At 36.9% G+C, this 16,153-nt stretch overlaps 1 protein-coding gene across 8 annotated transcripts in view; it reads right to left on the reverse strand.

Moving 5' to 3' along the window:
- CEP112 (centrosomal protein 112) overlaps positions 1-16,153 on the reverse strand; it is a 266,133-nt gene that overhangs the window by 182,594 nt on the left and 67,386 nt on the right. For all 8 annotated transcript variants that reach the window (XM_087925056.1, XM_087925057.1, XM_026711184.2 and 5 more), the window contains 3 exons: positions 15,493-15,636; positions 4,589-4,743; positions 3,664-3,793 (listed from right to left, as the gene is read on the reverse strand). In XM_087925056.1, coding sequence (XP_087781182.1) covers positions 3,664-3,793; positions 4,589-4,743; positions 15,493-15,636 — 429 coding nt within the window. The remainder of the gene's footprint in view (positions 1-3,663; positions 3,794-4,588; positions 4,744-15,492; positions 15,637-16,153) is intronic.

Below are 16,153 nucleotides of genomic sequence, written 5' to 3' on the forward strand. Positions count from 1 at the left end.
AGACAGCACTGCAGTGGAAGCATGGAAGGTAGAAAGTATGAGTGCAAGAAAGTTCAACACAGTGAAATATAAAATAAATTGACATCTTATATGGCATCAGTGAATTGAAACAGAGTGGAACTGGACACTCTCAGTCAGAATATTAAAACTGTTTACTACTCACGACATAAACAAAAAAATAAGGACTGCTTTCATAATAGGAAGAATACAATAAAGATAATACATTGTGGATACAAAGCAGTCAATGATCAAACAATTTCAATCACAAATAATTTTTTCAGACAGGTCTCTAATATAATAGGTATTTTAAGTTTCAAATCAAATAATTTATCAAAATCAATAACCAGATCTAAATACAATTCGGAACATTATTTCAGTGAAAAAAGGGAGTATGATGAAAGTAGCCAAACAATTTTCAGAAAACAGGAGAAAAAAGAGAGCAAAGGTAAGACCAGCAGTTAAGAACTAGAATGTCAGACCATATTTAAAATATGTCAGGCAGCAGAAATTCTGAGAAATATTAACAGAACTATATTGCTATGTAACAATTTAGTAGGGTAATAAAATAGCAATATATTAAAACATTGATGTAATTAAAATGTGGTGATAAAATGCAAAAGGTGTAAAAGTAAAACAATTAAGTTCTACTTGAAATAATTTTAGTATGATTTTATTATTTATTTATCACATTTTATATGACCAATCTCACCTAAGTGACTGGGCATTTTACAATAAAAAATTAAATTTCAGAAACATAAACAAGAAAACAAACAAGAAAAAAGGAAATAAAAAAAGAATCAGACAAGCAGCATGATAAAAGTATGAAAAAAGGTGGGGAAAACCCAAGAATGGTTTTTGACTTTTAGCATAGATAAAAAAATAATCCGGCTTATTCCATAGCAAAGAATAGTCTACGTTATTTCCATAATCCCACATAATTCTAATAATCAAATTCCAAAATCAAAATTATGTCTCTCTTAGTTCCTTGCAAAAGCCCAAAAGTGAAGTTGTACTTGGAATAATCTGAACATAATTGATGGTGCTTTGTAATAGTTTTCTATCATCATAATTTAAGGGTGTATAAAAGTCTGAGAGGAAGTAAGTATAGTAATCATCTGTTGTCTCCAGCACTTGCAATAAAAAAAGAATTATGTTGTTTTGAATGTTTTGTAGAAGTGCCAATGGGAACACATTGCACTCAGCCATAAAAAAAAATCCTTTCATCAACTAAAGATGAAATGAGAGTTTACTAGAGAAGTTTGATGGTTCCCAGGGACCTGTATCTAGTAGGACTCTAGTGCTTTGAGACTGTGAGTTGACTTCAGACAAATATTCAATACCAATATTCAATATCTTTGCAACATGGTTCCCTGCTGTGAAGACAGACAATGGGAGTGGTGGTGGGGATTGCCCTCACCAAACAAACCCCCTCAATCTCTGCTTCAACCCTACCTTCTTCCTGCCTACTGCTGTTGCCCAGAGGTTGGAGGGACCAAGATGAAATGGTTGTACTGGCAGGAACAAAGGTGTGGCAGAGATGGGAAATTGCAAGAGGTTGAAGTTGGCACAGAGAAATCAATCCAGTGTTGGAAGCCATGCAGAGCTTGTTTCTATCTTGCCAGCCAGCACAAATCCCTGGACGCATATTGGGGGCAGCGGAAGCAGAGCTAAGCCAGAACCATCATTTGCAGCACTGAGGGACATGGGCAGGTCAAGGAACCAGTGAGAGGTGGAAAGCAGGCCTGGAGCCTAACCCAGTGTCTGTCTAAAGGGGCTGCAGGCCATAGCAGTGTGTGTGTGTGTGTGTGTGTGTGTGTGTGTGTGTGTGTGTGTGCGCGCGCGCGCGCGCGCTGAGAGAGGAAGACCAGAGGAGACATAGCCATAGGAATCAGCCTGGAGTCATATCTGGAGCCAGCCCAGAAGGGCAACAAGTGGAGACTGGAAGCAAGAACTGGCCCAAAGCCCAGAGAATCAACAAGGGCATTGGCTGAGAAAATAAGCAGCACAGATAAGAATCTAGAGACTAGGGGGAGGAGTGCAAGGCCTAAAGACCAGAGATGGGTTTATTGACATCTTAAAGATGGGCCAAGTTTGTGGTGGCGGGAACCCCCAATAATGCTGGAGGCCAGGGTTCATGGAGTCCAGAAGCTGGAAATAACTTGAATGGTGAGGCCAGACCTTCTGACCAAGAAATTGGCAGCAACAGGCTTTTTATAGGATAGAGAGAAACTGATCAGGGATTGGGGGAGTACAAGAGTCCAAGGATCCAAGGTGATAGTAGGTTAACTTCTAGGTTGAGAGCATAGGAATCACTTGATTGTTTACCTATTGTATGTTTGGTACCCACTTGTCTGTATGCGAGAAAGCAGGGTGGGGGTAGGAAAGTGGTCCCCTCCCAAGCTGACCAATGGGAGAGACCAACTTGTGGGGGCTACATCGAGTGTGGATTTGTGAAGATTGAGGACTCCCAGCAACATTTAGAGCTACAGCCAAAGTGCCAGCGGAGCATTCCTCCTGCTGCATAGCAACCTCCCTGTCTGAGCTGTCAGAGGCCATCTCAGGGTTGGCAATGAAGAGGGGGTTGTCCCCCTCAGAGACATGCCCAGTTGGGTTTAGGGTTTGGCCCCAGCTAGGGAAGAGACTGTAGTACAGGAATCTCTTTTGACCACCAGGGGTCAGGCTTCTCAAGTTTCCAGATATAAGACACTGTTCTTGAAGCTTGTGGGATCTGTTGGGATTGTTGCTAACTGTACCAGCCTCCCTGTTGCATAGCAACCTCCTGTCTGAGCTGCTGGAGGCCATCTCAGGGTTTGCAGTGAAGGCCTACTTCATGGCAGTAAGTGCAGGGAAATGCCACTATTTGTCCATTCTTATTGCATACACAGAGTGCCACTCATTGGCCCTGTTTAAGGTCACCATAGGGAAGAAGAGCTCAAACAATCTTTACAGGGCCATGAGAAGGAAATTTGTCCAGCACTTGATGAATACAATCACTCAAATTTGTTCTCCGTTGCAGACCAAGCATGGAGTTGGAGTCCATTAGAGATGCCGAGGAAACAGACTTACACAGTTATCTGGGAACACTTATGATGCTGTTGTACCTGAGGAAATGGATAGGAACCTTGGGGCTGTTAGTGAAACTATTTGTTTATTAGATCCTAGACCCTCCTGCTTGGTAAAAGCTTTGTGGAGCACGAATTGCACATAGGCCCAGGCAGTAATTAATACATCGCTGAAGGAGAGGACATTGCCTTGGTCTGTTCTTTCCTTAAGAAACCTTCACTGGATTCCCACCTGCCTGGACAACTTTCCATCCAGTCTCCCACCTCCCCTTTTAGGGAAGGTGGTGGGAAAAGTGGTTGCACTGCAGCTCCAGAGGGTCCTGGATGAAATGTATTATCTGGACTACTTCCAGTCAGGTTTCAGGCCCAGTTATGGAACAAATGGCATTGGTCACACTTGTAAATAATATCTGGTGGTAGCATGATGGAGGTAATGCAACCATCCTTGCTCTTCTAGACCTCTCAGTAGCTTTCAGATGAATAAAGTTAGTCATAGTTATGACAGCATATGGAGGATTTAAATTTCAGAAATTAGCACTAAGAATCTTTTGTTTGATCCCTACAGTATTGTTAATAAATAAAACTATCCATCCACATCTACCTTCATTGCAGAAAGAGCATGTTCCTTCTTCATCAAATTTAGATCCACTGCATACTTGCTTTGTAACTGTTTAATGTTCTGTTTATGTTCTTCCATCATACGCCCTCTTTCTTTCTGAAGTGAATTATGCCTAAAAACATTTGATTACAAAGTTCAGGCATGTCATAGAAGACACAGAGGACCATTTTATCAAACTAACATTTATCTTTATGTTTTCACACTTAATATAATAATCATAACAACATTTGAACTGAACTTATAGATTAGTCTAGTCACTTACTGCTGATAAATGCTATCACAGAAGTAAATCAATGCCATAATAAAAGTATATAAAATATGCTACATATAACAACATATACAGTACATTTAGTTCAAATTTTATTTATGAAACCATGATCCTGATGACATTATAAAAACACTAGAGAAAGATTTATTTTGTCTATATCAAAAATAAATAATTTAAACTAGGTTATCGTGGCATATTTAGTTCAGGTTCATTTCAGTTGTTTGTGAAATAAAACTTTCCCAATTATTATTTCTGATGTTACATGCCTTTTCATTTTTTCCCCAATAGAACATCATAGGAAATCTTCAGCAAGTAGTAGTTTTTCCATCTTCACCTCTAATTTCGATATTTTTAAATACTGGAATCAGAAGACCTGATTTTTGTCTAAACTGTTTAATGTTTAATTCACATCGATTCATCTTATCAAACTGTAAACAAATGAGTTTACTATTTCACAGTAATGAACTGTAGAGCGAAGAATGCCAGACCTTCACAAAAGTAAAAAGGCAGATTTTATAACTTTTGACATGGTATAGAATTGTAATTCTACTATAATTCCACATTTACTCAATACCAATACTTAACAAATTGCAATAAAGAATATACCGCCATAATTTAAAGAAAAAGATCATTAACTACCTTGCCTTAATTTCTTCAAGTTCTAAAGATGCAGATTGGTAAGACTGTTCCAGATTATTTTTCTCTTGAGATAATTTCTGATGCTGCAAATGACTTGTTTCAGCTTCCACTGTCAACTGATGAACTCGGGCCTCCAGCTCTTTGACCATCTGGTTCTAAATAACGTGAAAAGCTATATTAGACTTACATTCATGCACCTGTCAGATGCTATTCATATTCAGTACATTATCGACAGATGTCTCAGATAACTCAGAAAATACCGAGAGATCTCAAAACATAAAAGCAGTTTTTATTATTTAAGAAACATGATGAGCAAAGTATACAGTTCCTATTTCATCATCAAGCCAAGTGACATCTATTTTCAAACATATGCAACATCAAGAAGACACCTCATATTCCAGATGCTGCACTTCATTAATGATGAATCATATTCCAAATCTGTATAAATTCCAAATAACTTTTAACATATACTTAAGATAAAGCCATTTGGCAATTATTGCATTAGCTGTCTACATTTCAAAAGAGATGACAGACTTCAAAATAATGAATATTCTTCCATTTAAACAGAGTTTTTCTCCTTAATGCGCTGTATTTTTTTAAGTAAAATAATGTAGAAAGTAAGAGATAAAGAAAATCAGACTTGTACTACATCTACCATACCCAGTAGGGATATGAGCTTTGGATATGAATCTACAGTACAGACTATTTTGGAATAGGCATCCATTTGGTGCCTTGTCAGTAGCACTTTAAAGAAGCTGGTTCTTCCTGGACTATCACAGCAGCTGTATAACATCAGTTCAAGATTTATTTATTTATCAGACTTATATGATGACCCATCTCACAGAAGCAACTCTGAGTAGTGCACAAAAATCAATAAAAACAACAAATATATAAAAATGATCATAAAAATATAAAATCATAAAAATGAAAAGACATTATAAAAATAATGCTGATAAGCTAAATTAAATTCGTAAGATGCTTTAGAGTGGGTCTGTTATGATGTTAGCGCCATTTGAATTCAAATACATATTTGGGGGGGATCACATGGCTATCATGCAAAACTAGGAAAAGATATAATTTCTTTACGAATGTCCTAGCAAGCACAGCCTACTGCCCTGCACCCATTTTGAAATATGTTTGACTTTAGAACCAAAGACCATCACATCTCTGCTTGCTAGTTCCAGCAAGGCATTAGTGGCAGAATAACCATGATTAAAAGTAACCATTCCTGAGTATACCTTTAGAAAGCATGTTCTCTAGCTCTATGGCCCCCCAACCTTTTGGGCACTAGGATTCTGAAGAGAAAGGTTGTTCCATAGATCGGAGGGGCATGATTTTGCATGCTGCTTACAACCTGTGGATGGGGCTTCACTTGTTTGTGTGGACCTGTTGCTAGCATTCCGCAGACTGGTGCCGGTCCATGGACCACAGGTTGGGGACCCCGTCTCTAGCTGACTGTCCCCCAAGTCAGCACTTGAAGTTTAATGGTTTGAGGTAAGAAGCGAAGCAAAAATAAAGCTAAGTTGTTGCAGACAGAAAGTACTTGGCCAATGAAGCATTCATATCTACCCAGGAAGATACCACTTTGACTTTCGGTGGGAGGGTTCAAGAATTCCAGTGAATGATCAAAATGGAAAACTTGAGCTTCCAGCATGGTCATGCTTACTGGAAAGGGGAAAAGAGTACAACTAAAGCTTAAACAAATTCAGATGTCTATTTTTTACCCAACTAATTATATAAATGCCTTTAAAGGTGTAGCCCTCAACCAATTGGGATAGCCGTTAAAAACAGGTATACCAGGAAACCGCATCTGTCTACAGATAATATGAAAACTGTATGGTTCAAAACTGGAAGAGGAATTTCTATCACTTGTTTTATTTAACTTATTTGCAGATTGTACCATGGAAAACACTGGACTATAGAAAATAAATAGAAATCAAAATTAAAATTACTAAGAGAAAATCTCAGATGCTGATTATGACACTTTGATAGCTGTAGTCAAGGAAGATTTGACAATGAAAAAAGAATGAAAAACCCAACCTTCTGCTTTAAAAAAAAAACCTAAGGTATAGAAATTTAGAAAACTGACAGCAGAAAAATATCAATAGACAATATCAATCCAATGTGAACCAGCTCAAACTCACAAAGATGGTGACTAAAACCACGAATTAAGTAAATGTCTGATGCTTAGGAGAAACACTATGGCAAATCTAAACAAAATATTAAGTGTAGACACAAAGTACATATTGTCAATTATAACTTACAGCTGTGAAAACAGGACTATCAGAAAAGCTGACCAAAGAAAAGTGATGCCTTTGAATTGTGGTGCTTGAGAAAGTTGTTGTGAATACCTTGGACCCCAAGAAAAATAAATCATTTAACATCAGATGAAGTAAAACCAGACTGGAAGTATTAATGATAAATCTAAAGCATAAATATTTCAGAAACATAATGCAAAAAAGAGTCAGTGAAGAAAACCTTGATCCTGCAAAAATCAAAGATAAGGCAATTGGAAAAGAAGAAGCAGACAGCACAATGGCTATTTATCATCTCTACTGATATAAGCATGACCTTACAAAAACTCAAAGAGGCATCTACTGAGAGACAATTCTGATTAAATGATATCCATCAGATCATAGGTCAGAGTGAACCAAATGAGAATGATTAGATTAAATATATAGTTCTACAGTTAGAAAACTGTAGCAAACAACGAATGAATAGACGGGAGATTGTGAAACCATGTATTTGGCTATTGACAAACATGCCAAATACTTCACAGATTTTTAATAAAATAAGTTACCAAAAATGTGGGTTTAATTAAGGCCACACTTATTGACAGCAGGCAGCCTACATATTTTGGACAAATACATATGTTTAGAGTTTGGGGATTTCTTTTCCCTTGTTACAGTAGTTTGCCTGGGCAGGCAAACAAGAACTATAGTTTGATCTTCCACAAAAACCCAGATGCTGGATTTCTCTCCCAATTTGTTAAAGAAATACATTGCACAGAGAAAACATTTGAATGCCATAGCACATCTAAGATAAAGGTCAAAATGATACTATTGATATTTCATTTATTTGTTTGTTTAATAAGGTTATATTGACATTTCATTTATTTGTTACATTTTTATGCTGCCCATCTCCCCTCTCTGGTGACTCCAGGAAAATATGCTAATATAAGAAAATATGTATGACAAGCTTCTGTAGAAGAAAAAAAGAGCATTAGCAACAGGAAAAAAATATTCTTACTAAGAGAAAACCTAGCTCAAGTAACCTTAAAGTGAAGAAGCTGGCTGATAATATAACTTAAAGCATATGCAGGTTGTGCTTTTTCTAACAATGTACTGATACATTGGAATGCTACTTGTTATTTACTGGAGGTCAACAATTTTGTGAACTTGGTGATGGGTTGTGGAGTCTTAATTTCTTCAGAAGCAAACTGCCAAAGTGGTAGTGATAGACAGAAATCAAGAACAGGTGTTTTTTTCCCCCTTTTAATTTCTTTTCAACTCTAGTTACCTTTTTCCAAGGAAATATTCAAAATGATGAACTGGAGAAGAGGTGATATTGGGAATTGTGTATAGAAAATCACACACTCAGGAATGTAAAAAATATGGTAAATGTGTACGGTCCAATATCACAGCCTAACAGGACTCACTATTTCCTTGCTGCTACCTGCCTCAATGCCTATCTAGTCCGCCCATCTCCCAGTCCTCCTCCACCCATGCTGCCTGCTGTCCTTCCAAAAAGAAGGGGATGGGGAAAACATGAGGGAGAAGCTGTTTTTGAGGGGGAGAATACTGGTAGTGCCCTCTAACAAAAATGTAGGAAAAATGAGAATCCTACAGTTAGACAAAAATATTCAAGAAACCTTTTTGTCCTCCTTCTGGCAATCTGAGATTAAAATCAACTTGCAGGCAGTAAGAATCTATGTACAAATATATTTTGTGTTCTTTCTCCTACATAGAAGGGAACTCTGTTTCTGTGTGTGCCTGTGAGAAAGAGTGCCAGTCTCTAACCTTGAGCTAACAGAGGTTTCTCCACTCCCATAACCACAAGAAGGGAAGAGTACCTCTCATATTTTCAAAATTAGATTTAAATTATTTCAATGTTACTGTTTATGGTTTAAATCAGTGGTCGCCAGCCAGTGGGCCGTGGACCACTGGTGGTCCGTGAGAAAATTTTGGTGGTCCGCAGAGAAATGTCACCGCCAAAGTGGCCCCTCCAAAGCAATTAATCCAGGCTGAGCGGGAACACAAGGCTGCGCCGGCCACATGGCCCGCGGGAACACAAGGCTTGTGTCGCTTGCATTGCAAACAACATGAGGTAGTGAGGGGGGGAAGGTCATAGGAGAGAAACTTGCCCCAATCGCCCCACACACCTGGCCTGGCCACCGGGCTGCTTCTTTCCACTTCTTTCTTCTTCTGCTTTTGGCTGCATGCAAGGAAAGCAGTCTTTCTTTCTCTCCTCCAAACTCCACCAGAAATGAGTCTTTGAGACCCTGTGAGGCCTTCTGCTCCAAGAGGCTGCGCCAGTGCAAAAAGTCTCACAAAGACTCATTTCTGGCAGATTTTGGGGGAAAGAAATACTTATCCTGCTTCTGCTGCTTTCCTTGCATGAAGCCAAAAACCTCTCCCCCGTGAGAACAGAGCTAGAGACGGTATCCTGCCAAACCCAAATAAAGAATGATTGATCGGTAGGAAAACAGAGTGGGCAATTTCCCTGCAGACTTTTTGGGGGATTTTCACAGAGTCTCTGGTCCGCGGAATTTAAAATTATGAGTTTGGTGGTCCCTGAGGTCCAAAAGATTGGTGACCCCTGGTTTACATAATTTTATTGGTTTTTAATAGCTGTAAGCCATTTGAGTCGCATCCAGGTGAGATGGGGGGCATATATATTGAATGAATAAAAAGATCCCAATGGTGAAGATGAAGGACTAGTGAGATTGGCTCAGGTTATTTCATTCATTCTCATCTTTCTTAATAGGCAGGACAATCAAAAGCCCGTATAAACACATGTGCAGTAAAGAAATGTATGGTCATTTTTGAGATACTTAGTATTATTATTTTACTAATATTTCTGCATGTATTTAGAATGGAACCCCAGAAACAATGAAAAGGCAATTATATGGGAAAAACAGAATAAAAGCTAAGGAAAAATTATGTAAATACAAGTAAAAATAATGTTTAAAAATTCCCTTAAAGAAAGGCTATATAGCTGCGATGGTGAACCTATCGCATGCGTGCCACAAGTGCCACACAGAGCCATATGCGCCGGTACATGAGCCACAAGCAAAGTTATGTCACTGCACATGCGCGTGCCTCACAGCTGATTTTCAGCCTGTTTGAGGCCTTTTTCGGCCTCCCAGAGGCTTGAGGAAACCTCTGCAGCTCGAAAAATACGCCTGTTTTGTCACTTCCTGTATTTTCAAAAATACTGGAAGTGATGAAATAGGCCTATTTTTCAGGCTACAGAGGCTATAGAGGCTTGTGCAGGTAAGGGGGCAGAGGGGGCGATTGCACATGCATGCGCAGGGTGCGGGGGCATGCGCATTGCCTTCTGGGTGCTGCCACGCAAGCGTGCATGTACACACAAGGGCACGCACAATTTTTGGCACAAGAACCCAAAAAGGTTATCCACCAATGCTATATAGAATCTTAATAAGGAACATAATTAGATGCCAGGTTTGTGCAAAGAAAATATACAACCAAGCAAAAAAACCCAACAACCCACAATTAGGAATGTACCTATTGTTTTAGGGTTGATCTAAAAAACTACAAGCATTTGTAAAATTTAATTTCTCACTATACAGAAGACACAGGGTTTATATGGAAGATTATACATAGCTTTCCAATAAGATAAAATATCTTTATCGGGAAGTGAATGAAGAAAAGATAATCATGTTTAATTTATGAGTACTCCTTGATAAAAAGGAAAGAAGAAGAGTAAACAATGTAATAGGAATTGTAAGGTAATACTATTGCTTCATAGTAAAGTTACTTTAGCCATACTAAACTGGCAATTCTTTCAACATAGTTGAAGAAAAATAAGTAATAAAATAGAATTAGAATCATGGAATGCATAGTAAATAAATTTCAGAGGATAATATTACTGAAATATTTGACATAATGTTAGTAGGCTCTGCAATATCTAATTTTCACTGTCAGATGAGCAACTGTTCAATAAATATGAATATCATTTTACCTTTCTTGAGTAAAAACAGATACAGCTAATCCCCAACTTAATGGCTAATCCACATTCAGTTCTTCACTTGACAATATTCATACACTAAGAGTTTAGAAAAAGTTTAACTGTGTCATAGTGTGACAGGGTGGACAGTAGAGGCTTTTATGCTTTTTTACTACATATAGTAAAGTCATTTGCAACCAGTATTTACAACAGGAATGTACAGCACAATTCTGGTGTTCAGCTGGTATCAAGTTGCCTCCTAAGTCTTCCTCAGAAAAACTATCCCTCACTAGCTCTCCTGCTTCCTCCCCCTTTCACATGGTCTCTCTCCCTCATTTCTGGGCTTATTAAGAGTAAAAGTGAAAAGGAAGAAATGGGTTAGATTCAGGGGTGGTTTCTACCGGTTCTGTCCATCTCTGTAGAACTGGTTGCTCCGACGAGCAGCAGACATAGAATCAGTTCTGTCTGCTGCTGTTGTAGCCCACCCGTCCGCCCGGGCTCTTACCTGACATTTATTTCCTGCTTTTTCAACTGCAGCTGCTTTGTGCGACACAGCTGCAGTTGAAAAAGCAGGAAAAAAAGGGCTTTTCCAACTACTGCGCACTTGCAAGCAGCACTGCTCAGCTGTCTGGGCAGCTCAGCAGGTTGTAAATTGCACTCACGCCACGTGCCTGACTCATGCGACTTGCGCGTGTACGCGTGACGCTAATAGAGAGAACTGGTAGTTATACCAGTCAGATCCCATCCCTGGCTAGATTTACTGTAGTGTGTAAAAATTTCTTCTGGATCTGCTGAGCTGAGCACCTATTTAGGCAAATAACATCTCTCAGAGTCTTCTGTCCAGTACTTTCCCAGAGACCAATTAATGACAAACCACTGCTTCCCGTCTTGGATCTCAGGAGAACCTCTTGTCCCTCTGAGATTTCACTTCCCTTCTTCCATGGAAGTCACCCCTGGACCTTTTTTTCTCCATTCCCAACCAGGAACCAATACCTGATCTGTAACTTCACTCCCCAACCATTTCATTTGCAGTCTTTTTTGTTTCCTCTCATTCTCTTGCTCTCCAACTTTGGATCAAAGTTGCATGTCCCATGAGGAAGAGGCAAGTGCCCCCCAAGGCTCTAGTCCTCCACACTTATATTCCCAGGCTCAACCACTTGCTGTCACTACAACTCCCCACAAGAATCTTGGTTAGCAGTCAGGACAGTTCATCATTATTCATAACATCATAGCTGACCTTCAGTACCATAACTGAATTTCTTCTCCTCCTTTCTAATTCCATTTACTCAAGTAAAATTACAGCCATGCTAGGTCCTTGAAAACCATATGCCACAAACTACTAACTAACTGTCTTATGTTGGCACAGTAATACAGTCTTACAAATTTTACCTCGTTCCCTTCTGAAAATTATTCACTTTTATTACCATTACAAGATTTCTTTTTTTAAAATTGTAGTATTAGGAAAATTACTAGAAATGAATACATCTGTAATCATAAGTTAATACCAAGAAGGGTTCAACCTATGCCAGGATCTTTAAATATATTCTGAAACAGGAAAGAACTGAATAATGTATTGTAAACTGAATTTGGTTTCTTGAGGAGCTACTTCATGTTATCAGTAAGCTACTAACATAAGCTACTTATAGTTGTCATACTTTACTTGAAAATGCATGAGCTATTTCTACTGAAATATTAGGAGCCAGAAGGTTTAGGTGAAGATAACACTACTACTTGCTCATTGTCATAACCAGAAAAACTGCAATTATTAAAGTAAAATAAAATTTAAAGCAAAGTTATTTGACATAAATTATACAGTAGGCTTAGATCAATATATTTAAAATAAATATGCTGTGTTAAGCAAATATGGTAACAAATGGAGCATTCAAATTTATTTTTACTCATTGATGAGCATCTTTTTAATCTCAGCTGAAAATACCACAAATTGTGAGAAATGATATAGAGATTCTACAGACTTTGGTTCTTTTTTTTTTAACCTACTCTCTTCATTCTTAACTATTTTACTCTATTTCTCTTCAGAGTCTTCTCTTCTGGATGCCAGCCAGAATATGTGTACATAAATCTTTTCTTCAAACAAGGAAGTCACAAAGAATGATAAAACATAACTTGAAATTTAGCATCAGACTGCAAATACTTTGGAGGATACTATGAGGGTGGGGGTGGGAATTTCTCAACATGCCTGAATAATACTAAAACTGTCAAATGAGAATGAACAACTCAGACTATCTAAGTGAAATACATAAAGGAAAGGTTCATTGACATCAAAGGGTACATTCCAAAGAGATTAGTTCATTATCATACTTTTAAAAAACTGAAGATGAAATGAATAATGAAGGTAGGTTAATTGTAGAATATTCTAAATGGGAACTCTTCCTATACATAGACAACCTTTATGAAATATGCAGAAACCACAAAGAAAAATTAAGCAGAAGTCTATATCTCTCTCATTTTTTCTATGGCTTCCTTTTCAGATTCTCAGAGTAAACAATAGAAAATTTTTATGCAATATTTTGAATTTTAATTAAAAAATAATTCTGTTTTGAAGAAAACTGTTAAGCAAAAGATCTGAAGGTTTTATAAGTTTAATCTTTATAACTTTTAGTATACCCATAGATCCCAGTTGAAAAATTAAAATATGTGGTTTAAAGTTAAGCAGTATGTAATAGCTAAGATGGATCAAGTATTATCACATCATTTGCACCTCACCTATTCAAACAGAACCATTACTAAATTTATTTTTAAGCAGATCTGACTTAAGTTATATCACTTTAGAGTCCTTTGCACTCTATTAAGCTTGGATGCTTGCTTGTAGACGTTTTATTATTACTATGATTAGGTAACATTTTCTGTGCTAAGTGCTTCAATGCTCTTCAGTGCTACTGAAGAGTTACCTAGCCATGTAATGAACCATCTGCACACAAGCTCGGAGATTACCAAAGTTCAACCATGAGCTTCACATATTTTCTTCTACTGAGTATTACTGTAGTGCTATTATTGGTATATATTAATACAATATGAATTATCAGTATTGCATTTTTCCAGGTTAATTATTAAGAATTATTATTAAGAAATATATGCCCTGATACTATAACAAGATTAGATTGTTTTTCATCAGTATTTTGAAGAATAAAACAATGCAATATTTGAAAATTGTTACTTGCCATGCCATTATAGCCCAAATTCTAGTATAAAATAAATAATTTTAAGTCAATAACAGTCTAAAATTTTGAATAGCAAGCCAGGACCAAGTTCCCCAAAACTGAGTAAGAAATAATTAAAACTGTTGAATTTAAAACTGTTTATATTAAAAAGGTACATTATTTTAATAACCTATATTTTAAAGTTTTAAAATAGATATTTTGTAGAGATTTATTTGCTATTTATAAGTTTGCACCCAATTCACTCTCTTTGGTAGAAACCAATATACCAGTACAATCAGTCAAAGTACTGCTTTCATCTACATTGCTCCCTGTGGCAGGAACTTGTTTCCTATCTAAGAAAATTTACTATATCAGATTTTATCTTCTACTGAGAAGAAGCATGAAGAGAGGAAGGTATAAGCCAGAAAACCAGAGAGTAGCATCCAATCTATCCAGAAGTCTATTTTATATATCACATTTTCCCCTTCCCTCCATTATACTTATTGTTAATTTTTCTTCCCTTGTCTCTGGGATATTGTATTATAAACTTAGAAAATATTTGTTTCTTTTTATTATGACTGAATAACAAAATGTAGTCTGACACTTAATAAACTATTAGATTATTTAGATTTACTTGCCAAATAATGTTCATTACCGAATTAGGAAGTAGTAAATCAAGAAAAATACAGATGTCAAAAATGACTAATTTTTTAAAGTCACTTGCAAAATCAGTAACTAGCAATGCATTGCTACATAGCCTTAATTATTTGAAGGTATAATATTTTTAATATCAGCCCCAAATAGTATAGAATGGAAAAATCCTTGCTCCAGATATGTAATTTTTTAAATCTCATCACTCAGCAAAAGTTGCTAGTGCTCAACAAACGACATTTCATGAAAAACAGATGGGGGGGGGGGGAGCCTGAAATAGTCAGAAAAGAGAAACTAATTTTCAGTGACAGTATAGTCTTTCATCTTAAGCCATGCCTTGAACTTTACCTTGTTTAATTATTAAAATCAGGAGCTGCTGTGCAAGATCTGTCTGCTTTTGATGGTTCTTAAATTCAATCCTGCTGACAGACTGTATCCATTTCTTGCCATATATATTGTTACATATAAGAAGCTTTTGAGTACTAATTTTTTTTTTCAACACAATCTTCATTAACAAGAAAAGTTTGAATAAAAAGCTTTAAGGGAAACATCAAACTGTTTTTCTATAAATATGTAAAACTGATAAAAAATGTTTAAACAGACTTGATTTGTAACACACAAACATTTTCTTTATGAAATCCACATATACACTTTACCACGTGCTGCATCAAAAGGAGAACACCAATACATAACGCCTCAAACCCAGCTATCTGGGTGAAGAACAGAGATAGACTTCTCCATTCAATTTAGTACACTATCTTCAATGTCATTTGAAAAAGGAACTGATGAAAAGACCTTGTATATGAATGAAGAATTATTTTGGAATGCTGGCACCCTTTTAAGAAGGCTGCCATGTGGAGTGTGGAAAAAAAATAGTATTTAATGTAGTATTAATGTAACACTTACAGTTGTTTTGGTCTCTGCCAAATATTCTGATTCCATTTTACTTAAACGTGCATTTGTATCCTCCAGCAATTCTTGGATATTTTCTGTGTGTTTCTTCTGAAGATTAAACTTGTCTTTTTCCATCTCAGCTACCGCATTATGAAGCTACAAAGACAAATACAGTTCAGGAACATAGAAAAATTAAGGGATAATTCAGTACTATTAAAACTTTTGAGCTTTCTTTGATTTATATCACAACTTCTCATTTGGAAACTGAGGAAGGCATATATTATTCAAAATTTAAAAATATATTTCTGTAAACATATTCTATCAATGACATTTCCTAAAATTTTAAGCTAATTGTATCACTTAATAGACATTTATCTACATTAATAACTGCATCATAATAATAATTGTGGCATGGTGGCCTAGTGATGAAGCCGCTCGCCTCCCACTTGGAAGGTTAAGAGTTCAATCTTAGGTAGCTGCAGATGCTTCTCTCTCAGGGAACAAAGAGAAAATATCTACTGCAAACTCCATGTAGGCGTCTGGAAGGGCATCAGGCCAGTAAATGCTCAGCTCCATTCAGCTGCCACAACTGTCCCCTGAATTCAGGGATTACAAGATCATAAAAAGAAGAAAAAAATCAATGTAAGGCTTAAATGAAGGAGGTCAACTATAC

This window comes from Pseudonaja textilis, chromosome 2 (genome assembly GCF_049901715.1).
Source record: "Pseudonaja textilis isolate UNSWEBS1 chromosome 2, rPseTex1.2, whole genome shotgun sequence".
In the NCBI taxonomy this organism is placed as follows: domain Eukaryota; kingdom Metazoa; phylum Chordata; class Lepidosauria; order Squamata; family Elapidae; genus Pseudonaja; species Pseudonaja textilis.